General features: G+C 42.7%; 1 protein-coding gene across 2 annotated transcripts; it reads right to left on the bottom strand.

Annotated features, from left to right (window-relative positions):
• Positions 1-392: 392 nt before the first annotated feature.
• Positions 393-19627, bottom strand: WDR61 (WD repeat domain 61). Of its 2 annotated transcripts, none has more exons than XM_027521904.1 (11): positions 19538-19627; positions 16496-16546; positions 15772-15799; positions 13853-13958; positions 13312-13484; positions 6635-6783; positions 6325-6418; positions 5124-5217; positions 3249-3341; positions 2432-2510; positions 393-678 (listed from the first exon to the last, which is right to left on the bottom strand). In XM_027521904.1, exons 2-11 carry the CDS (start codon positions 16505-16507, stop codon positions 589-591), a joined length of 918 nt encoding a protein of 305 aa, XP_027377705.1. In that variant the 5' UTR covers positions 16508-16546; positions 19538-19627; the 3' UTR covers positions 393-588. The 2 variants fall into 2 exon arrangements, with proteins under 2 accessions (XP_027377705.1, XP_027377706.1); XM_027521905.1 differs by having other exon boundaries at positions 475-678; positions 19468-19602.
• Positions 19628-25264: the final 5637 nt, after the last annotated feature.

Below are 25264 nucleotides of genomic sequence, written 5' to 3' on the forward strand. Positions count from 1 at the left end.
CAACCAGAGTAGGTACAGGCTTGAGCCTGTAAACACCACCAGCAGGTTACAGGCTTCTCTAAAATTAACAGGGTGAAAAAGAGTGTGGCACGGGGCATTTTTAATCTACCAAATAGAAGAATGCTCAGACAGGACTAAAGAATGTTCCCACCCAGTCAAATAACCTGTTTCTTTCAGGATCACATTCTAAAATAGATTAGCCTCCTATCACAGCCTCTGCACGGCTCATCCCCTGGAAGGGTGAGCCTAAATTTCTATCCTGGGGAGTTTAGTACATGCCTGGATGTCCTCTTTCCTGAGGCAGTACTCACTGTCACAGAATGATGACAACTCCTCTTACTGCTCTATTAGTAACAGGGCAAATGAGAAAGAAGCTTGTTGAAGAACATGAGTGTTTGTATTAAGAACACTTTATGTTAAACTATGAATGGCATTTCCAATAAAACATGAAAAGATTTATATGTATCTACAAAATTTGTTTTTGATAAACTTTTTAATAAATGCTATATTAACAAGCTAGAAAGGTAAGGAATGTTATAATCAATCTATACGTTCTCTCTGTAGCATTAGCCTGGAAAATGTTGATGTTTAAATGGGACAATCATAGATGTGAATTTCCTGGTCATCTCCAACAGACACAATTTTTGAGCCATTTCCATTGTATTTTACTCCCCAGACCTGTAAATAAAAAGAGAAAAAGTTCTACTAACACCTTTATTCTTTAGGAACAAATACCCTTACCCTACTCTCATTATACTGAATCCAGAAAAACAATAGGATGAGGGTGTTTTCATGCTTTCTCAACAGTAAGAATGGGGCTTTTCCTTTAATCAGGCAGCTTCTATTACTACTGTTTAATTATCATCACACTCACTTCCCAACTCCAGATAATTCATTTCTAAACATAAATCAAGGTATTCACAAACCTTTCAAAGATTCACAATCGAGGAAGTGACCTAATGTTGTGAAGATGGAACCCACGAGGGACCAGCACGGGTTCCCAGGTCTCCAGGAAGGAAAAGGCCCCACAGCTACCCTGAGGTCACTGCCTACAGGGATAATTACAAACTGTGCTCCTCGTCCACCTCCTTGTGCCCACAACCTACCTCAGTAATTCTCACTCTCTTATTAGAGGCCTATGAAACCTGCCTGTCCCCAGGAGCTAGACAACCTGGTATTGCAAGTCATTGATTTCATTTGCTACATGTTGAATTAACACATTCACACCTCCTTCCCAGGCAGAACTGATGTGGTAGGAGTTTCATCAGGTCAAGCCTGTCACTCTATCCCTGAGGTGGGTGTTCTAGCCCTCACTTCAGCGCTGTGAGCGGGCCAGGTGATGGCTTTATATCCATTCCAAATGTCTTCCTCTGAGGACCGCACCACACACTGACACTCACAGAAAGCAACATAGCCAGCCAGGACTTCCTTCCCGAGTACAATGTTTAAATCCAGGAGGGAAATGTCAAGATTAAATCCTCTCAACTTCATTGGCAACAATGTTAAGATTAAGTGTAAAAAAGCATGAACATTTGTTAACTTTAAAATGCATTCCAAAGAGATTCTATGAGACCATCCTAAGAACATACAAAATACATACTTAATAAAAGATGACTTTATACTGCCATGGGTATTTTATTTTTTATACTGCTTCCCCAAGACCTTTGCTATTCAAAAGTGGTTGGAACTAGCAGTGCTAGTCTCACCTGAAACTTGGGACAGAAACTTAGGCGCAGGCCAGACCTACTGAATCTGTATTGTTACCAGATCCCCAGGGTACATTAAAGACTCAGAAGCCCTGCCCTAGAATGCCTTAACATTTCACATTCATCTCACCGGAAGACTCCTGTGAGAAGAGAGCCTCTTTTTCCTAATTTAAAGGCTGAAATAAAATTTACCAATATCTTTAAAGTCAAACAACCCTGTTAAGAATTTCTGGCTTCAAATATATTCAAAGGAAAAAAAAAAAAAAACCACATCACTTCTTTGGGCAGCTCCAGAAGAGAAAGTGACGGCTGTGGGATGGAATGGAAACTCCTGAGGAAGCAGGTCCTTCCCGAGACAGCCATGGCCCAGCTGTACCCAGAAAAAGGCCCAGGCATGCCCTAGGCATTGCTGCAACATGTTTCGAAGAAGTCATTCAAAGGCTGTGCAGCTAGCGCAAGTTTTCCGGTCTACCCATATCATGGGTACGTATCATGCCTTGTGGGTTTCCAGGCTGACAACACATCCCCAGCCTCTGCACCCCAGAGTGTCCACTGGAACACGGGCTGGATGGACATCCAAGCAATCAGAGCAGCTCAGCTCTGAGGGTCATCCAATCTTGACAACCTCAGCAGGGAGGTTAGGAAAATGAGTGAGTTCTGGCATAGCAGTCAGACAATGCTAGCAATCCAAAGACAAAGGAATTTAAATGTTAATTATGCCATACCTGATCCTGGTGATCAAAGAAGGTGTGAACACAAGTCCTTGTTCCAACATCCCAAACTTTAACACTTTTGTCAGATGAACTATTTTAAAAAAGGAAACATCAGTATCAGAAAACTTTTCAGACTGGTGTGAAGTTGGAAAGAATCTGACCAAAAATTCCACACTCCTTGACTCAACCTACCTAGAGGCCCCCTTGGTGCGTGTGTGTGTACAAGCGGCTGACCTGGTCCCCAAAAGGTGGTCAAGAATGTTGACACAACTGGCTGGCATTCCCCACTCACAGAGCAGCTATTTCCCCAAACTTCTGATCTGCTTGGCCCTCATATTAAATATCCTTGTCAGGAGTCTCAGATGAGAGGCTCCCTCTGGATGGGAGGGAGACTGGTTAAAGCTTCAAAATAAAGGCTCTCAGAGTCTTCTATAAGCCTCTGTGCAGTGCTATTAAGCCATGCACCTCCTGTTTTTCAACTGTCTTGGCCATCCTGGGCCTAAACAACATTGGGGTCTCGAAGCATAAATTTTACAGATGTTCATATCTATAGTTACTATTGGAACACAGGTATCCTTATAAGGGATACCTACCTACTGTAGGTAGAGGCCTAGATTTATAAGGAAGAAATAAGAACTGAGTTGCTCAAAAGCATCCATCTTTGTTCCAGCTAAGACCAATTAACTTGACAATTTAAAAAACACTACAGGAAACAAAGGCTACCTGAATGAGAAAAGAGTCACACCATCTTCAAATTTTAAGGCAATTCATACAAGAGGACCGTCTTCATCTTCCTAACATTTTAGGAACTGATAAGAGTCATAAGTACCTGGAAACAAAGTGTGTATCATCAGGACAAAATGCAACATTCAGCACCCAGGATGCGTGGCCACTCAATGTGCCAGCCAAGTTGGCATGTTGTCTGAAATGGGAAAGTTTCAAATAAAATGGAGACATTAACTTTTGGAATATAATCACTGAAACGGAAGGTGTACTGTGTCCATTTAATTGGACCAAATCTGCTATCCTTGAAATGACAGTATTAACATAGACATTCTCTTTTCACTAAAGTAGCATCACATACTGAAGAAACAAAATCTTCAATAGCATTAACCCCAAATATGTCAGAGCCTACAAGAGCCAAAAATAGGATCCTAAACAAGCAGAGTTTAGCAGTTCAAAATAAAGAAGGCTCAGCAAGCCAATTCCTAAGGTGAGGAAACAGAACCAGCAGGCAAAGAGCCATCTCAGAGTAGCTGCAGGTTCTGAGCCCTGCCCACCTAGCGTCCTTTCCATGTGGAGCCAGTGCCTGTGTCTAAGGAAGGTATCAAAAGGTATTCTTTTACAACAGGTGTGACTTGGACAGACCATTTTTAACTTAACCAAGAATAAGACAGGTCTAATGACTATAGTCATTTTCACTTTTTAAAAAAGTGAAATCAAATCACCTATGGCAGGAGAACAATCCTAAGACCTGACTAAGGTCAGCAGTTTCACCCCTGAAGCCAGTGGAGTAGAGCAGACCCCAGTTAAGAGGAGAGGTGGCCTCAGTAGAAAGCTGGGGGACCATGAGAAGGTAAAAGTCCCAGGTGTTCATTCAGTATCAGCACCTTGGCCAAACCACCACCTCAGCTTGGGTTCCTCGTCGGCAATATGACTGGGACCTTAACCTGTGCTACCTCACCAGTAGTTGGGAAGATGATGAAACTGTAACAGTGAAAGCCTTATTAAAGAGAGCTGAACACTTAAGAAACTGCTAGTATTTATACTGGCCCTGCTGTTGACAAGCAAGCACAACTTGAGACAGGCATTTTCTCTTGGACCCTAACAGCTCATTCAGCTGTAACTCCAGAAACTGCAGTTCTAATTCCATGTCTATTTGACAACTTTCTGTTGTCCAAAATCTCCCAAGTTTAAACTCCTGCAAAACTCTCATAGGCCCACAAAGTAACATGCACGTGGATGGTCATGGTGTGGCACCCATCGCTGGGGCACAGAGAAGGGTAAGGGATGCACCCAGTGGATCAGAATGCCACATTCGGAAGCCAGAAGCCAGGCACACTGCAGTACTGAGTCAAAGAATCAGGGACACACATCAAACACCTTATAGGGGAGACCTCAGTGGGGAACAGGGTGGGGACTGAGAAATAAAGGAGAAAAGAAAAAGAGAAAGGGCCCGTGCATAGGCTTACAATGAAAGTGAGCTGTCAACTGAAGATTAACTAACTCACCTTTATACCTGCAGTCAAAAACCACCAACAAAAAAGCTCCCTTATCTAGACCTGCTATAAGCTGGCTTATAAACAGACAACTCCCTAACTAGGGCAGAAGAATGCCTTCTAGAACGTCACACCCTCAGAAAACAAATGTTCTAATTTTTTCATCATTACTTCAAGCTAGCTACAGCCCATGGCTCCATCTGTTCATCTGTACACTACTCACCTGTCTAAAAAAATTTAAAACCAGCGTGCCCCACAAGAGACAGGATGCTGGAAAAGAAGTAGCAAGTAGCTGATTCTAGTTGGTAACCCACGCACGTCTTCCTCTGTAACATCCTAAGCTCAAAGCAGGGACAGGACCTGAACACATGTCTTTCCTAGACATAAAGAGGGAGCAGCTCAGTTGCTAGGGCTCCTCCTAGTGATAAGAGACAAACAGGCATTGACATTAAGAGAGAAGTGTTGAAACCCAACAGGTAACTTACACATCATAGATCTTGATGTAGCCATCATCTGAAGCAGTGACAAGGAGCTGTGAATCCGGGGAAAAAGTCAAGGAGCGAATGGGCATAGCATGGCCTGAAATTCACAAAGACCCTTGTTAAGCTGGAGAATCACTGTCTCCTATCTCCTCATACAGGTTTCCATGAACTATGTCATCTTTAATGGCTGTTAAGTCACTGAGTTGCACTGCTCAGTGCTTCAGTCAGACGCGAGCTACAGACTGGACCCTTCTTTCTAATGCTCTAGAAACATGCACAAAACGCAGGCTCCTCCTCCTGGGAGTCATTACTCCTCAGATCCCTTCCCTGACCAACTGGACCTCAGGATACATTGCTTAGACAAAACTCCTCTGCCCCTACAGATATGGCCAAACATGGAAATATGCATTGTTTCTGATTTGCATGTTGAACAAACAGGATGCTAGTTCCCTACCAAATCCTTCTTGTAGGGTAAAGGATGCACTGAAGAGGCCTCTCTCCAGCCCTTCCCCTGTCCTAGTATCCCATCCCATCCCCCTGCCCAGAGGTCACCAGTGGGCACAGAACTTTCATTTACCTTCAAACTATCGACAAAAAGGGGCTATTTTCCTATCACAAAGTTCTTTAGAGTCAAACATAACAGAAATATGACACTCATGTAGCTAGGATATATTAACACATAAATAAAAAGTAAGCCTGTTCACCAAAATAAGCATTTAAAACACTGGTACAAAAACTAATATGTCTAGGTTATAACTACAGTGACAAATGGAGAAGGCAATGGCACCCCACTCCAGTACTCTTGCCTGGAAAATCCCATGGACAGAGGAGCCTGGTGGGCTGTGGTCCATGGGGTCGCTAGGAGTCGGACACGACTGAGCGACTTCACTTTCACTTTTCACTTTCATGCACTGGAGAAGGAAATGGCAACCCACTCCAGTGTTCTTGCCTGGAGAATCCCAGGGACGGGGGAGCCTGGTGGGCTGCCATCTACGGGGTCCCACAGAGTCGGACGTGACTGAAGCGACTTAGCAGCAGCAGCAGCACAGTGACAAAAGTGAACCTTAGAGGCATTTCAGATTTCCAACTGACAGTGACGTTTTGCAAATCTAAGGCTCATTTGCCATTTAGTAGCATTTTAATGAAAGAGTAAGTCTTCCTTTGTGATCTGATAACCCAGTTTGCACAAAATGATGAACCACACCTTCCAGCGTATGCAGAAGTTTCCCAGTTGCAATATCAAAAATATTGATGATTCCGTCTATGGCTCCACTGGCCAGGTATTTCCCATCAGGACTCTGTAGAGAACATACGAAAATCATTTGAAACTCCATGTTGTTAAGCCATCCCCCCTCAAACACAAGTAATCTGCTGGTTCCAGGTCTAACTGGCTGACTGGCAAACAAAGCCAGCAGCTTCCTAGTGAGACCAATGCAGAATGTTTATCAAGGAATACAACAGGCTAGAAGAGGAAACTGAAAGAATCAGATAGAAACAAAGCAATATTTCCTTACATATGCAATACTAAGAATGAATTTTCCTCTTGTGTCCAAAGAATACTCCTTTTTCCCACTTTCCACACCAAAAATGTTCACTTTTCCCACGTGAGTTCCTGTGGCCAGATACTGAGAATCAGGAGAAAAGGCCAAAGTCCAGGCATCCACTGAACAGAAAAAAAGGAAAAACTATAGTGAGAAAAGATCTGACCTTAATTTTAAAAACTTTAAAGCTTTACCAAAAGATACATGTTTTAAAATTGGAGGAATAGTGTCCTGATTCATAACAGGACATTGTAAAGATATCAACTGTATTAATATGGGCATAGCATGGCCTGAAATTCAGAGACCCTTGTTAAGCTGGAGAATCACTGTCTCCTATCTCCTCACACAGGTTTCCATGAACTATGTCATCTTTAACGGCTGTTAAGTCACTGAGTTGCACTGCTCAGGTGCTTCAGTCAGAAGCCCAACATTAATATGCCCAACATTAATATGTTGTAAAGATATTAATTCTATACCAATTTAATGTAAGGGTTTCTTAACTTTTCACTAAAAATGTAGACAGACAGAACAATACAAAATGTTAGCAAGGGTGTCAGTTCAGTTCAGTCACTCAGTCGTGTCTGACTCTTTGCGACTCCATGTACCGCAGCACGCTAGGCCTCCCTGTCCATCACCAACTCCCGGAGTCCACCCAAACCCATGTCCATCGAGTCGATGATGCCATCCAACCATCTCATCCTCTGTCGTCCCCTTCTCCTGCCCTCAATCTTTCCCAGCATCAGGGTCTTTTCCAACAAGTCAGCTCTTCGCATCAGGCGGCCAAAGTATTAGAGTTTCAGCCTCAACATCAGTCCCTCCAATGAACACTCAGAACTGATTTCCTTTAGGATGGACTGGTTGGATTTCCTTGCAGTCCAAGGGACTCTCAAGAGTCTTCTCCAACACCACAGTTCAAAAGCATCAATTCTTCGGCGCTCAGCTTTCTTTATAGTCCAACTCTCACATCCATACATGACCACTGGAAAAATCACAGCCTTGACTAGATGGACCTTTGTTGGCAAAGTGACGTCTCTGCTTTTGAGTATGCTGTCTAGGTTGGTCATAACTTTTCTTCCAAGGAGTAAGCGTCTTTTAATTTCATTGCTGCAATAGCCACCTGCAGTGATTGTGGAGCCCAGAAAAATAAAGTCAGCCACTGTTTCCTCATCTATCTGCCATGAAGTGATGGGACCGGATGCCACGATCTTAGTTTTCTGATGTTGAGCTTTAAGCCAACTTTTTCACTCTCCTCTTTCACTTTCATCAAGAGGCTCTTTAGTTCTTCTTCACTTTCTGCCATAAGGGTGGTGTCATCTGCATATCTGAGGTTATTGATATTTCTCCTGGAAATCTTGATTTCAGCTCAAGCTACCCCGCATCCAAGGTAAGGAGCAGCGGCTGAGCTTTCTAGAGCAGCCGTGAAGAGAGACCCTGCGTCCAAGGTAAGAGAAACCCAGCTAAGACGGTAGGCACTGAGAGAGAGGATCAGGGGGCAGACAGACTGAAACTACAGTCACGGACAACTAGCCAATCTGATCACATGGACCACAGCCTTGTCTAACTCAGTGAAACTAAACCATGTCGTATGGGGCCACCCAAGATGGATGGGTCATGGTGGAGCGGTCTGACAGAATGTGGTCCACTGGAGAAGGGAATGGCAAACCACTTCAGTATTCTTGCCTTGAGAACCCCATGAACAGTATGAAAAGACAGAAAGATAGGACACTGAAAGATGAACTCCCCAGGTCAGTAGGTGCCCAATATGCTACTGGAGATGAGTGGAGAAATAACTCCAGAAAGAATGAAGGGATGGAGCCAAACAAAACAACAGCCAGTTGTGAATGGGACTGGTGATAGAAGCAAGATTCAATGTTGTAAAGAGCAATATTGCATAGGAACCTGGAATTTTAGGTCCATGAATCAAGGCAAATTGGAAGTGGTCAAACAGGAGATGACAAGAGTGAACATCGACATTCTAGGAATCAGTGAACTAAGATGGGCTGGAATGGGTGAATTGAACTCAGATGACCATTATATCTACTACTCTGGGCAGGAATCCCTCAGAAGAAATGGAGTAGCCATCATGGTCAACAAAAGAGTCTGAAATGCAGTACTTGGATGCAATCTCAAAAATGACAGAATGATCTCTGTTCGTTTCCAAGGCAAACCATTCACTATCACGGTAATTCAAGTCTATGCCCTGACCAGTAACGCCGAAGAAGCTGAAGTTGAACGGTTCTATGAAGACCTACAAGACCTCCTAGAACTAACACCCCAAAAAGATGTCCTTTTCATTATAGGGGACTGGGATGCAAAAGTAGGAAGTCAAGAAACACCTGGAGTAACAGGCAAATTTGGCCTTGGAGTACAGAATGAAGCAGGGCAAAGGCTAATAGAGTTCTTCCAAGAGAACGCACTGGTCATAGCAAACACCCTCTTGCAACAACACAAGAGAAGACTCTACACATGGACATCACCAGATGGTCAACACTGAAATCAGACTGATTATATTCTTTGCAGCCAAAGATGGATAAGCTCTATAGAGTCAGCAAAAACAAGACTGGAAGCTGACTGTTGCTTGCATCATGAACTCCTTATTGCCAAATTCAGACTGAAATTGAAGAAAGTGGAGAAAACCACTAGACCATTCAGGTTATGACCTAAATCAAATCCCTTATGACTATACAGTGGAAGTGAGAAATAGATTTAAGGGACTAGATCTGATAGACAGAGTGCCTGATGAACTATGGATGGAGGTTCATGACATTGTACAGGAGACAGGAATCAAGACCACCCCCAAGAAAAAGAAATGCAAAAAAAAAAAAAAAAAAAGCAAGGGTGTAATGAAACCTAAATCCTCGTACACTGGTGGGAATATAATAAAATGGTATAGCTACTTTGAAGAAGTGAAAACACACACCATAATACCTAGCAATTCCACTTCTAGAGAAATGGAAACACATCTTCATGAACAGAACTGAACCTGGATGCTCACAGCAGCATTATTAAGAATACTCAAAAACTGGAGAGAATCCAAATATCCATCAATTGATGAATGAATGAACAAAATGTGGAATAGCCCTATAACCGAATCCTTACTACTAAGCAATAAAAAGGAACAGGCTACTGATACATACTACAAGATAGATAAACCTCAAAAACATTATGCTAAAGATATGTAAGACAATACAATTTCACTTAATGTGAAATCTTTCAAAATGGCAAAACTATAGAGACAGAAAGCTGATCAGTGGTTGTCTGAGGCTGAGGGTGGGAGCACAGGTTAACTATAAATGGGCATGAGGGAACATGTGGGGGACATGGAAGTGTTCTAAAACTGAATTGGAGTGATGGCTACACAACTGTGGAAATTTACTAAAACTTGTTAAAACTGTATAATGGGTTGATTTCAGAGTGTAATTATAGAGGTGAATGTCTACCTCAATAAGCTGCAAATAAATGAAGAGGTACCAGAAATATTCTTATATAAAACTATAATATGACAAAGTATTTATCACAAATTAGCAAGAGAATAAGGCCTGGGAAGAGGCATTGTTGTTGCTTTTTTAATCAACTGGTTTTTAAGTTACATCACACAACCTGATTTGAAAGGTTCTATTCAGATGCTATTTCTGTATTACAGTGCTTCTGTGTAAAGGTCTCCAGACTCCTGGGCAGCCTGGGTAAGCACATGTGCTTTATACTTCCATCTGGACCACTGAAGATATTTCAGCATTTCTCTTTTCAGTTATGTGGGAAACTCTTCATGGGCAATCTCAAAGAGCTTTAGGAGCCTCTGGGGTCAGAGCCTAGAGAGCAAGGAACAGTCCAGTTGTCCAGCGCTGGTCGAGGTCCCTTTGCCCGTGGCCAGTCTTATACGGGAACGTTCCCTAAGTCCTGCCCTTCCTGTACCTGCCCAGTGCTTGTAAGATCAAAGGGAGAGGAAAGGCTCCTTCCCCAGTCACTCTCCTTACTCCTAGGGCAGGGCTCAAAGAGGTCAAGCCCTTCTCAGCCCACAGAAGAGAGGTCTCCCTGAACTTGACTCATGGCAGATAGGGGCTCCCAGGACAGATGGGTCAGTACCATATACCAGAGTGAGTTTTAAAATAAAAATCTCTTGCAAATCTTAACACACATACTCAAAGTAGTAATTAATTTACCTCTATCACTTAAGAAATACTTGCTTCAAAAAGGAAATTAACTTCAAAAGTACTCAACCAACCAAGAAGATCTAAAAAAGCTTTTATTATAATCAATCTCTCACAAGGCTGCTTTTTAGTATCTATCTAATGACTATACCATTTATTCCAACAGGATTATATTCTCTTATTCCTATTATAATTAGTTTACAGGAATAATGGTTATTAGAAAATCGGATTATGATTCCTTGAAGTTTAGTAAAATCACTTTGAATTACTTTTACATTTCCCTTATTAGCTGTTTGATAATACAAAACTTTTAGTGGTGAATGTCCTTTTCCTCGAAATTGAAGGAATTTTTATTCCTCAATTTAACCTTGCACTCTAAAATTTACTTTAACATTTGCATAATATTTATTTTAATCACTAAGTTCCACCTCATCAGTGAAGAGAGTAACTCTTCTTTACACTGGGACATCCTGAACCACCTGATGTTGAGAGGCCCCTATGCTTGCACTTTCTTCTTCGACATCTTCAACATCAGTTTGCTGCAGCCACAGCCTGGGTGAGGCGTCAGATGAAAGATCTTCCCCGTCATCTTCCCTTTCTTCTACTTCTTCCCTTTCTTCTTCAGGATCTGAGATCTTTCTCTTTCCTCCTACTTTGTTCCTCCTCTCACATTCTCCAGGCATATTTTCAAGGCTGGTATAATGTAAATGTCCATTTGCCTAAATTCATTAGACCTAGACTTACTAGTTTTACCTTTAGGTGAATTCAACTGAGCTGCTCCTTAGTTGTCAGTAGCAATGCTTGATTTTATTATTTACTCAAATAACTGTTGTTTAATGGTCTGGTATAGTTTTATGAAGATTCCTATCCAAAAAAGAAAATAAATCCAATCTTATATTCATCTCAGTATCTTTTTTCTTTCCTAACAGTAATCTTTCAATGATCACTTGCCACAACTGGAACCAACATGTAGCTTAAGATATTATTTGTCAGGAAAGGCAAGCTGGGTACAGACTTCATCCTTTTCCTTAGAACCAATCCAGCACTCATTTCTTCAACTGTGGTGTGCCCGGGGCTACAAAGCCACACAGTGTCCTTAGCGTCATGGGAGGGCTTAGGTGCCCAAGATGAAGAGGCAGCAATAGATCCACCTCTTCCTCCTCGTCTCAGCTTAACAGACTTTGTGCACTAGTTTGGGGACCCAGGTCCTTCGTAAAAGATAACAATAGGGCAAGGACACATGCAAAAACAATTATATGGGGAGTCAGAATGCTTGGGTGAATTTTTTCAAATACATATCCTGGCCCACACACCCCAAAACTGATTCAGTGGATCCAAAATAGGAACTGGACATATGTATTCAATGGACATGAGTCTGAGCAAACTCCGGGAGATAGTGAAGGACACGGAAGCCCGGCATGCTAGTCCATGAGGTCACAAAGAGTCAGACATGACCGAGCAACTGAACAACAACAACATATGTCTTCCTTAAAAAGCTCCAACAGTTAAGACTCAGAGATGTCAAATACTGGCACTGAGGGGAAATGAACTCAGTTTTCAGACAACACAGAGTCCTTAAAACCCTGGGAACATCATTCTTTCCAAAATAAGTACAACCTATAGAATGCTACTGAACATAACTGGTGGGAAGCAAATATGCTGGGGCTCCAATCCAGGGAATTATGTTAAGTAAAGCACTGAGCAGTTCTGTAATCACTCCATGGAGGGGTGTGCCAGAGAGGTACCAGGCTCTCTGTACTCCTTCCAGTCATCACCCATTCTGGCAGAACAGGCTCTGCTCATGAAAGCTATATGCTCATATACAAGTAAATACAGGGCCACAAGGAATCTGAAATGTCATGTTGCTTGTCCCATTGAAATTATTAATTCCCATTACTTCAGATGTTTATTAAGGCTAATGGACAAGATTATGCTGTCCTACAGAACTTTAAAAAAATCTATTTGTTTCTTTAGAAGTTTCATGTATCAAGCATAAACTAGAAATAGGCACTTTAATCATAATTAGTTGAGATTACCATGACACAGATCTAGGAGGACACAGTGCTTTACATTCTAGACCTCTATAAGGTGACGAGTAGATCAATTCAGAATATGGCAAACAGAGAACCTGTGGACCATTCAAACACAGGTCCACAATCCCAAGTCAGCAATTTGAAACTCAAGGGTGATAAAAACTATGAGTTTTTAGAAATAATTTTAGTACCCAAATTCACTTGGCAATAAAACTAGAACTGATACAAGGCTATTTATAGCTTATCTTTATCTCCTAGTATAAATACTCATGTTTAGTTGCTGAGATACTAGTATTTGATTAGAGTGCTGTCCAAGTCCCACTGAAGGTATTACAGAACATGCAGTTCATACACCCATATTACCAATCTCAAATCCAAAAACTTCTAAACACTAAAATACATCTCTCCCTAAAGATATCAAAAAGGGATTGTAAACCTCTAGTATCCTCTCTAAGAGTAAAACTCTTACCAGGTCCTGCATCTATAGACTTTATCTGTTTGCCGTTTTCCAAGTCCCAGAGACGAATATGAGCATCAAGAGAACTGGATGCAGCAATGGGCAGGGTGTGGCTGATGTCCACAGACACCACACCCAGCTGATGGCCCTCCAGACTCCACTGTAGGTCCAGCTTCTCATCACGCCTTCAATGGGGGACAGAGAAATGGATTTCTTCACACACAACACATGGTACCTGGCATCTGAAATTCTGGGCTCCTGTAACTATGCATTATCAGAGGTCTGTGAAATGCAGAATCAAGAGAGGAAATGAAGAGCCACAGAACACCAAATGCGGCCAACTTTTAACCATAGCATTTTTTTCTTTCAACTGTAAGGCCTTAATGGTGAATAACAGGAAAACAAGTGAGAAAAAGAGTCTGCCTTTTTATACCACCATATCGCCATTGCTTTCTTGCGTAGATAATAGTCAATACTTTTCTGATTTTAACTTGGGAGCCCAGAAGAAAAACCCCAACTTCCAAGGCTGTATTGTAGAGGAAAGAGCACTCACCATTTCCAGACCTTCACCAGGTCATCCAGGGATCCTGTGACCACTGTCTCAGAGTTTTCTTTCTTGTTTGACCCCCAGGCAACTGACCAGATGGCATCATCATGGGCTGGAACAGAAAGTCATTCATATAAAGTCTTCATGCAACTTCTAAACTGATTGTGCTAAGATAAAGCAGAAATACTGAGATTTTTACACCAATTCTGAGATTTTTGAGGTAATATCCACCTGTGTCTGCTTTACTGTTTTGCAGATGGCTTTCCCACACAGCTTTTATTAGAACAGTGGAGGCAGATAAGAATACCAGAGGTTCTGAAGAAGTCGCTTGCCCCAAATCACAGGTTTACCAGGTTGGGGAGCAGTACTGGAGTAGTCCAGGGTCCTTTCTACTTTAGTATGCTGTCTGACATGCATTAGATTGGAATGGCTCTCACTTGGCTCAAGTGAAACCCACCCCCCAAAAGAGATCAACTTGTTAAGAGTAATTTCCTAAGAGATCTTTGGAAACCAGTAGGCAGGTCAACTGTAAACAGTACAGGTCCGAAAATGCACAGAGTCGGACACGACTGAGCGACTTCCCTTTCACTTTTCACTTTCATGCATTGGAGAAGGAAACGGCAACCCACTCAGGGATGGTGGGAGCCTGGCGGGCTGCCGTCTATGGGGTCACACAGAGTTGGACACGACTGAAGTGACTTAACAGCAGCAGCAGCAGCTACAGATAAAAATCAGAGGCTTAGAGAAGCCTGGTAGCTCACTCAAAGTCAAAAGCTACGAAGAGACAGAGCTGGTATTCTAACCTAGAAACCTAAACTCCCTACTAACTAAAGTCCACTTTAAATTCTAAGTCTGTAAGCTATATATCTGGCGGGCCATACTGGTGGGTCTGCAGACCGGGTATACGAATACAAATGTAACAAGTGAACAAGAAGGCTTTCTTCACACCTGGCAGCAATTCTTCAGGGACACCTTTCCAAGACATGAATACAAGGACATTCAACTTAAACAGCTGTGAGTTACATATAGCATCTTGGCTTCCATTACAATCCCCACCTGACCCAAGTCTGCCAGCTTGCCATTGGATGGCATTAGGTGCATACAAGGTAGCTGACTGACGAGCTGACTAGCTGCTCCATACCTACGCTCGCTAACTTGAAAGAATGCTTTGGGTTTAAACTTCAGACTACCTAAATGTCACTACTTAAAGTGGAAGAGTTTTATTAGGCATTCCACAAATTTCTCCAGGCTTTACATAACTTATCTAGGCTGTGGTGAAGAAATGAGACACACGTGAATAGTCCCTGCACACCCTCCTTTCCAGGTATGAAGTCCGCTGTCACTGGCCAGCTACCTTTCCAGACTCTAACCTCCCTCCTTCTCCCATCCCCACCACTGCCACAGCCGCACAGCCCCTAGCCCACCCATATACTCAGTGGTCTTGACAAATTCACCTGTTCAATCCTCCTCTATTATTGAGGGTCAAAGGCCCTCTGTGAGACTCGCTACACTTGTTTTAAGTGGAGGAGCCTGAATAAAGGCTCCCAAGAGAACCTCTGTGTTCATGGCCAGGCTCAAGTTTACCTCCCCAGGTGAGCTGGTATTAACAGAGTCCTGAGACTCAGAGTTTCCTTCTTTCACTTTGATAGCCGGGAAGCTCAGTCACACCTTCCTCAAGTGGAAAAAATTTTCCTCAGCCCAGAGTTCTGCAGTCTATCATTTGCCTCTTGCTCTTTAAGTTAGTGGTTGGTTTTTTTTGTTGTTGGTTGTTTGTTCTGAAGCGTATTTGTTTTCAGCTGCCCCTGCCAATTCTTATGTAAAGTGAGTACGGCTGGAACTGCATGTCTGGTCAGTGTGACAAAAACCTTAAGCCAGGGGCAACAGCTTTTCACAGGTGAATTTGCTTGAACTGGCAAGCTGCTTACCTTGCTCTTGTTTGAAGAGAATACTGTACTAAAAAAGAACAGAAGACACATTAAACCAATGGTCAGATTTCAGATGTGTCCCATCCTTTCCCTAAAACACCCCCCAATTCACCACCTTGTGCCCCAGCAGATATAATCACCAGAGTTAGGTACCTCCCTTGCTGCAGCCTGACCTCCTGTGAGCTCATGCAAGGTTTGTAATGTTAGTTCTTAAAGAAACTATAGTCTCTTAAAGAAAACAATTACTTCTTAAAGAAGCTAGAGTCTCTTCTAACTACTTCCACCCACCAAAAAAGAGTCATAAATTATGTGCTTTTTCCTGCTCTGATCACCAGGAAGCTCAGAGTCCAGTTTGCAGCTTAATTTTTGTAGTTGTATAAAACCACACAGCCTGCATAATAACCTGTTAACTCTGTCCCTAATTTTATTACAAAGACATGTTTCTCCCTAATTTTCCTTTCTCGTTTTTGTGTACAAATTCTTTTAAGCTTCCTCAATCCCTTTGTAAACTGTGGTACAGACTGAAATAAAATTACCCTTCTCTCAGTGTTGTGCATTTTACTAATGTCACCTAACCCTCTGGTAATTAGGTGCCCAGGATACCCTCCTTTTCAGAAGCAGAGCAGGAATCAGATGCTAGTTTTCTGACTACAAACCCAGACAATGTATTGGGCTCGAACCCCCAAAGAGACCAACTGGTACTCTCCCTCTCCCTAGGCCTTACCTGGTTGGTCATCTCCTTAACCAAGGATGAAGGGCTAAAGGCCAGACAGCTCTGTGGAAACAACACCAGGGCTTCAGTAAGAGGTGGCCATCAGGATAGAGGGCTATAGAAGCTTCCCCTGGATCAAGACTGTAAGGCAACTCTTGGCCAGAGTTGACCTGACACTTTTCTACAGATTGATCCCAGGGTCCCTGTTCACAAGCCCTACCAGGTGGCACAGTGTTCTTTCTCAACTAATACCTACCACCTCTCATATTTTCTTCTCAAGTTGACTACAGAGAGGATCCAGTCTCCCTCCTTGCTGCTTTTCCAAGAGATAAAACCACAGGATCTTTTAATTTAAAATATTATTTTATTAAAAACTCAACAAGCAAATATGGGGGAGCAAAGTTCTTATGGTCCATGCAGGGATTGCAGCCAAAAACACATATAAGAGCCAGCAGGAGTGTAAATGAGGGTGTGAGCTAGAGGGAGACTACATGTCTCCCCAAAGCTATAATAAGGCTTCTTAACTTTTGTGTGTGTGCTATAGAATCCTCCGTGCCCAGCCCCCCCCCCCCCCCCCCCACACACACACCCCAGGTAGCTCTGTAAAGCCTATAAACCCCTTGTCAGGATGTTTTAAAATACATACAATACATAGGATTAGAAAGGAAACCAAGTATAGTCCATTCTCGTTATTCCAGGGAGTTAAGTTCCATCAAGTCACTGAATACTGAGTTAGTGAACACTGACCCACTGCTTCTCGGGCAGACACTATATTAGGTTCCTGCAAGACTCTGGTAAATTTGGGGAAACTGATCAGTAAGTAACTTTATTTTCTGCATGTTTCTGTTTAAAGACACCTTATTTCACATTGGCGATTCATTAATATTGAACTCATGGCTAACAGCGACGTAATTCATGCCCATTTGAAGTTTATCCACAGATGTGTTTTCTCCATAAGACACATCACAGTCTTCTTGGACTTAGGAACACTAAGAGAGCTTTACTACTGTGCTTGGAGGGCTATTTTAAACAGTGAAGTCACCAATAAAACCACAAAAATACAAAAATTGTAACACTAATAGACTGAAAAAAAAAGACACTTGTTTACAGCATGATAACTGAAACAAGAAAGCAGAGTGCTTCCTTGTTCGACTGCAGCTAAGAATGCGCGTCAGTTGACTCAAAATTTTCACCACCTCGCACACGTCCAAGATCACAAAGTGCTGCAAATGATGCTTTGGGGCTACAAATAAATTTTAGAATGTAGATGAATTTGGAAATACAGAGCATGAGAATAGTAAGGATCAACTGTATACAGAAATAAAATTTTACCAAATACAAAAATTAGTTTTTGTGATAGTATATGTAATTCTTTATTTACACATTATATAACAAGATTTAGCAGCAAATCTAACAACTACCATAATTTCAAAGTTATGATGAACTTATACAATATCCTAAGATACGAAAATATGTGTGATTTCTATTGGTGACAAAGTCACCCTGTTAATACTTGGTTTGCTGACTACATTTATAATTGAAGGAAATGCTAAATTTCAGTTAGAAGTTTGAGAACATAAGGATGCAATTTTTCTTCTCATCCAAGTTCATGGCCCCCTCAATTCTATCCATGGACAGAGGACACCATACATCTAAAGCTTCCATGTCCAGGTTACTTGCTTTAAATTTGCAAAGTCAAAAAGACTACTGTGAAGGTTTTCCAAGGATAACAGAAAAAACAAACAATTTCTAAATAACCTTTGCCTGTGAAGATCTCAGTCAAGGCGGTAGTGCTTAATTCATTTGTGACCCAAGAACAGTGTCTTGGCAAGGGTAGGAAAGACAGGCAGGAGGTCAAGCCAGTTTCGCTGGAGTAAACAGTATTCAAACTCTCTTGGGCACCAACCCTCTGCCCTTCCAAATCCTGCCTCACATCCCTGCAACAGAAACAATTCCCTGCAACAAGGAGAAACAAGAGTAGGAAGGTTTGCAAGATGTCAAATTCCAAGAAGCCAGGCTCCTCAAATAAAGGTATGCTTCTATCAATGAATGTATGTTTGATGATGTACCATGAGTCAGGGTACCATGATGTACCGTTTTACATATTACATGTAGGTTAGCTCATTGAACCCTCTCATCTCATTTAATAGATATTCTTATTATAATCTCTACTTTCCTCATAAGGAAAGTGAGACTTCAAGAGAGGTTAAGGGACCTCCCCCAAGGTTAGTTTGACAGGAGAAGGCGGATACAAGCTTATAGTATAGGTTACAGTATCTTGTGGCTCAGCTGGTAAAGAATCCGCCTGTAATTCGGGAGACCTGGGTTCGATCCCTGGGTTGGGAAGATCCCCTGGAGAAGGGAAAGGCTACCCACTCCAGTATTCTGGCCTGAAGAATTCCATGGACTGTATAGGCCATGGGGTCGCAGAGTCGGACACGACTGAGCGACTTTCACTTTCACACTACCTTTTACATCAGTTTCTTATCCTACAATAATTTCAGCGTTAAGAGGACGCCAAAAGCCTCTTTTGTCACCTTCCTTCTTTAGAGAACTCTCCTCTCATTTCCCAGGCAGAATTCATTGCTTCCTCAATGTTTCCAAAGAACACTACACATGCCCCTATTAAAGTACTCAGGGAGGTCAGTAACCCGCAATACTACATGGTACTTGAAGTAAAGATAACTCAGCCTGTGCCTGTACCTGTCCAGCTCGCTACCGAAAAAGACAGAGTGGCCTACCACTGGAAGACTTCGGTTAAGACAGTTCTGTCTATCGACACTGAGACCAGCCCTAACCTCGAGGCTTCACAAAACATCCACAGGATGCAAGATGAGGCCACCTCCCCTCTCCCCTCAGACCCCACACCCCGCGAGTCAGCCAGAATAAATGGAGTCACGGAAGCCACCATCCTCAGGCCCTGCGGCGTGGGGCATTCCTGAGCAAACCCTCCTAGAGGTAGCCTCGGGCCCACTCTCGCTCACCCGCCCTCCAGGCTGGACCGTTATCGGCACCGACGAGTGCCACCCCCAACGGCTCTGCGGACCGACTCACCGCCTCACCGTCCGGCTGCACTGCCCCACGGCTCCTCTGACGCTAGCTTCCGCGCGACCGCGACGCAGGGTGATGAGCTCACGAAGAGGCGGGACATCGCGCCGGTCCCCAAGGCGCAGGCGCACGCCGCAGCGCCCTCTGCCTCAACGCGCGCGGGGCGGGGAGGAGGATGGGCGGGGAGAAGGGGAAGAGGCCACGCCCCGGTCACCTTGGTTTCCCCCGGGGCGGGGCCACGGAGAACCGGCTTGCCGATGGGTTCCAATTTCTTTATTTGTACTTTGAGATAGACTACACTTGATGACCGCAAGTATTGCTTCAAAATTTTTTCAGTGAAATAGAGCTTTTTTTTTTTCAAGTTTGAATCCTTTTGATAGGATTTATTTTTTTTTTTTAACTTTACAATATTGTACTGGTTTTGCCAAATATCGAAATGAATCCGCCACAGGTATACATGTGTTCCCCATCCTGAACCCTGCTCCCTCCTGCCTCCCCATACCATCCCTCTGGGTCGTCCCAGTGCACCAGCCCCAAGCATCCAGTTTTGTGACTGTAAAGTCACAACCGGTTGTTGTTCAGTCGCTCAGTCGTGTCTGATTCTTTGCGACCCCATGGACTGCAGCACGCCAGGTTTCCCTGTCCTCCCACTATCTCCCAGAGTTTGCTCAGACTCATGTCCATTGAGTTTGTGATGCCAGCCAATCATCTCATCCTGTCGTCCCCTTCTCCTCCTGCCTTCAATCTTTCCCAGCATCAGGGTCTTTCCCAATGAGTTAGCTCTTCCCATCAGGTGGCCAAAGTATTGGAGCTTCAGCTTCAGCATCAGTCCTTCCAATGAATATTCATGGTTGATTTCCTTTAGGATTGACTGGTTTGATCTTGCTGTCCAAGGGACTCTCAAGAATCAGCTGTCAACTGTCAACACCACAGTTCAAAAGTATCAGTTCTTTGGTGCTCAGCCTTCTTTATGGTCCAAATCTCACATCCATACATGACTACTGGAAAAACCATAGCTTTAACTCGATGGGCTTCCCTTGTGGCTCAGCTGGTAAAGAATCTGCCTGCAATGCGGGAGACCTGATCCTGGGTTGGGAAGATCCCCTGGAGAAGGGAAAGGCTACCGACTCCAGTATTCTGGCCTGGAGAATTCCATGGACTGTATAAAACATTGGGTCGCAAAGAGTCGGACAGGACTGAGCAACTTTCACTTTCACTTCACTTGACTAGACGGAACTTTGTCAGTAAAGTAGTGTCTTTGCTTTTTAATAGGCTGTCTAATTTTATCACAGCTTTTCTTCCAAGGAGCAAGAATCTTTTAATTTCATGGCTGCAGTCAGCGCCCGTGGTGATTTTGGACCCAACCGGTTAGGTTACTGTGATGCATATCAGTTTAGAAGCTCATGACCAGCATTTTAAAAGGAGATGGAAGGGTGAAGGCACTGCACCCCATCCTTGAAAAGCTGCCCGGCCCCTCCTGGCTGCTGGTCACTGTCTCAATCTCTCTGGGCAGTAGGGAGTGGAAGTTCTGGGTGGCGGGGGAGCTCCCTGAAGGGTTAAGCTTTCTTTCAGCTTATCATGAGAGAGAGATCACAGTCTCTCCTGATTAAAACTGGTTTAGAAGTCCAAAAAGAGTCTAGAAGAAGGGGATGATGGTAAAGTATGGTCACAGTGAATGTAAACCCTTGAAATATCCATGTACCCTTACCCTACTCCGCCCACCCTCAAAAGTTAATTTCCCAGGATCTAGTTTATTAAAACATCTTGAGTTCTATGATGATTTCAGAAAACTGTTAGACCATACAACTCTTGTCCATACAACTGGATAAAATCTTTGAGGGCCTTATGAGGAGATTTTATGGCCCAGAAATTTGCTAAATACACTCACAAGTCTCCCAGTGCCTGTTCTCTGGTCCTCAGTAATTCCTTCAGTGACAGGTCTGTCAATGGAAACTTCATCCAGCCCCAGTGGATCCCCTACATGTCACAGGTTTAGAAAATTTGGGTCACAATGAGCATGCTTCAGTTGTTAACCTTGAATTGTCAAAACTCTTACATAGCCTCTGTTAAAAGTCACATTATCCCTGTAACCATTCTGGATATACTTGACCAGAGCACATTTGTCCCTGAAGCTAAAGAAGAGTGTACAAATTATACCCTCAGGCCAGGAAGCGTGTCTTCAAACTGGAGGCAATTCCCATCATAAGGACCTAAGTGCTGACTGGACCACAGCATTCAGGGAAATTCCACAGAACCCAACAAACAGAAATTGACACTGCAATGGCCAGGATCCAGGTTACTAGAGTGTGGAAAGGACCTAACATCAGTCCCCAATGCAGTGGCTTTTAACAGTGAAATGAGGAGTGATCTGCTGTCTTCCTGTACAACTCGTTGCCAGTTTTGGCCAATCTTGGTTTTTGTCCCTTTAATTTTATTGGCAGAGTTTCTGGGTTTCTCTGGGTTTTGAAAATAGACTGATTATTATATGGCTTCTCCTTAACCAGGGCAATTGGGTCATCTTTACTTTAGCTTATATAAATAAATATTTTTGAACACTCCTACTTTAAGAATGGTGAAATTTTGTCCAGAAAAGTGCTTACAACTATGTAATTAAGTGAATTTTAATTTGTGTGATTTGGGCTTATGTGTTTTTTTTTTCTTTTTTCTCTGCGTTAACTGTAAATATTCCACCTCTAGATTATTCTGAGAGCACACTGATCACTTTCATGCCTTTTATCTGTTGTCAGAATACTAAGGCTTTCACCTTTTTGTGCCTGCTTCCAAATCCACTACTATTAATTTCCAATTGAAGCAAATAGTTTGGGGATTAATTTAATTTTTGTCAGCCATGATAGTTGTTCTGAATAAAAATTTAATTACCATCTCTCAAAAAGAAATACAATAGATTAAGAAAAATAGGAGATATAGGAGTGTATCATGCATTTAAAGATATGTCATGCTTTATAAAAAACTTGTTTCACATAGACAGGTAATGGATCACAAAGGAAAATGTTTTTCCTGCTGTGAGCTATGACCATGAAGTTTGAAATTCATTGCTCTCTAAAGACTTTCCAACTCTATAATTCTATAGTTGTGATAGAAATGCTATCATTCATTCAGAAAGGATGTATTGTGCACCTCCTTTTACCCATAGAACACTGCTACAGCCTGAGGCACATGACGTAGTTGGCCTTAGTATAAGGACTGTGGGGCTTCCTGGGTGGCTCAGCGGTAAAGAATGCGCCTTCAAGGCAGGAGGTGAGGGTTCAATTCCTGGGTTGGGAAGATGCCCTGGAGAAGGAAACGGCAACCCACAACAAAAACATCTGGACTGTGATGCAAGGATAGCTGGCCTTTTTAAACTGTTTATTTTTAATTGGACCATAATTGTTTGATGATGCTGTGCTGCTTTCTGCCATACAACAACATGGATCAGCCATTTGTTGTTGTTCAGTTGCTAAGTCGTGTCTGACTCTTTATGACTCCATGGACCGCCATGCCAGGCTCTTCTATTCTCCACCATCTCCGGAGTTTGCTCAGATTCATGTCCATTGAGTCAGTGATGCTATCTAACCATCTCATCTTCTGCTGCCCCCTTCTCCTTTTACCTTCAATCTTTCCCAGCATCAGGGTCTTTCCCAGTGAGTCAGTTCTTTACATCAGGTGGCCAAAGTATTCAAGCTTCAGCTTCAGCATCAGACCTTCCAGTGAATATTCAGGGTTGATTTACTCTAAGATCAACTTGTTTGATCTCTTTGCAGTCTAACGGACTCTCGAGAGTCTTCTCCAGCACAATTTGAAAGCATCAGTTCTTTGGTACTCAGCTTTCTCTATGGTCCAACTTTTACATCCATACATGACTACTTGAAAAACCATAGCTTGGACTATACGAACCTTTGTGGCAAAGTGGCTCTGCTTTTTAATACTGTGTCTAGGTTTGTCATAGCTCTCCTTCCAAGGAGCAAGCATCTTTTAATTTCGTGGCTGCAGTCACCATCCACATTGATTTTGAAGCCCGAGAAAATCTGTCACTGCTTCCACTTTTTCCCCGTCTATTTGCCATGAACTGATGAGTCCAGATGCCATGATCTTAGTTTTTTGAATATTGAGTTTCAAGCCAGCTTTTTCACTGTCCTCTTTTACCTTCATCAAGACATTCTTTAGTTCCTTTTCACTTTCTACCATTAGAGTGGTATCATCTGCATATCTGTTGAATATCATCTGCATATCATAAGCTGTTGATATTTCTCCCAGCAATCTTGATTCCAGCTTGTGATTCACTCAGCCCAGCATTTCACCAGGGAAGCCTGGCATGCTGCAGTCCATGGGGTCACAGAGTCAGACACAACTGAGCGACTGAACTGACTGACTGCATAAAAGTTAAATAAGCAGAGTGACAATATACAACCTTATCGTACTCCTTTCCCAATTTGGAACCAATCAGTTATTCCATGTCTGGTTCTAACTATTGCTTCTTGACTCCCATACAGGTTTCTCGGGAGACAGGTAAGATGGTCTGTTACTCCTATCTCTTTAAGAATTTTCCACAGTTTGTTATGATCCATATAGTCAAAGGCTTTAGTGTAGTCAATGAAGCAGAAGTCTTTCTGGAATTCTCTTGTTTTCTCTATGATCCAACAAATGTTGGTAATTTGATCTCTGGTTCCTCTACCCTTTCTAAACCCAGCTTGTACATCTGGAAATTCTTGGTTGTTAAAGCTTAGCTCGAAAGATTTTGAAGATAACCTTGCTAGTATGTGACATGAGCACAATTGTAGAGTAGTTTGAACATTCTTTGGCATTGCTCTTCTTTGAGATTGGAATGAAAGCATTTCCCAGTCCTGTGGCCACCGCTGAGTTTTCAAATTTCGCTGACACAATGAGTGCAGCACTTGAACAGCATAATATTTTAGGACTTTAAATAGTTCAGCTGGAATTTCATCACCTCCGCTAGCTTTGTTTGTAGTGATGCTTCCTAAAGCCTGCTTAACTTCACATTCCAGGATGTCTGGCTCCAGGTGAGTGACCACACCATCATGGTTATTTAGGTTTTTAAGACCTTTCTTGTGTAGTTGTTCTGTGTATACTTGCCAGCTTTTCTTAATCTCTTCAGTTTCTATTGTGGCAAAGAGTCTTGTGTAACTCAATGAAGCTATGAACCATGCCATGCAGGACCACCCAAGAAGGATGGGTCATAGTGAAGAGTTCTGACAAAATATGGTCCACTGGAGAAGGAAATGGCAACCCACTCCAATATTCTTTCCTGAAGAACCCCATGGACAGTATGAAAAGCCAAAAAGATATGAGCACCCTGCTCTCATACCCGGTTGGAAGGTGCCCTATCTGCTACTGGGAAAGATCAGAGAACAATTACAAATAGCTCCAGAAAGAATGAAGTGGCTGGGCCAAAGTGGAAAAAATGCTCAGTTGTGGATGTTTCTGGTGGTGAAAGTAAAGTCTGATGTTGTAAAGAACAATATTGCATAGAACCTGGAATGTTGGGTCCATGAATCTAGGCAAACTGGATGTGGTCATGCAGGAGCTGGCAAGAGTGAACATCAATGTCTTAGCAATCAGTTAACTAAAATGGACGGGAACAGGTGAATTTAATTCAGATGACCATTATATCTACTATTGTGGACAAGAATCCCTTAGGAAAAACGGAGTAACCTTCATAGTCAACAAGAGTCCAAAATGCAGTACTTGGGTGCAGTCCCCAAAATGACAGAATGA

The sequence above is a fragment of the Bos indicus x Bos taurus genome, chromosome 21 (assembly GCF_003369695.1).
Source record: "Bos indicus x Bos taurus breed Angus x Brahman F1 hybrid chromosome 21, Bos_hybrid_MaternalHap_v2.0, whole genome shotgun sequence".
NCBI lineage: Eukaryota > Metazoa > Chordata > Mammalia > Artiodactyla > Bovidae > Bos > Bos indicus x Bos taurus.

What these genes read in the sequence shown, in the direction of transcription:
- WDR61 (XM_027521904.1), bottom strand. An exon ending in CTGGTGAAGGTCTGGAAATG is followed by an intron (nt 13,485 to 13,852) that starts GTGAGTGCTCTT and finishes CCCCCATTGAAG; the next exon opens with GCGTGATGAGAAGCTGGACC. An exon ending in GATACACACTTTGTTTCCAG is followed by an intron (nt 2,511 to 3,248) that starts GTACTTATGACT and finishes TTTTTAAAATAG; the next exon opens with TTCATCTGACAAAAGTGTTA.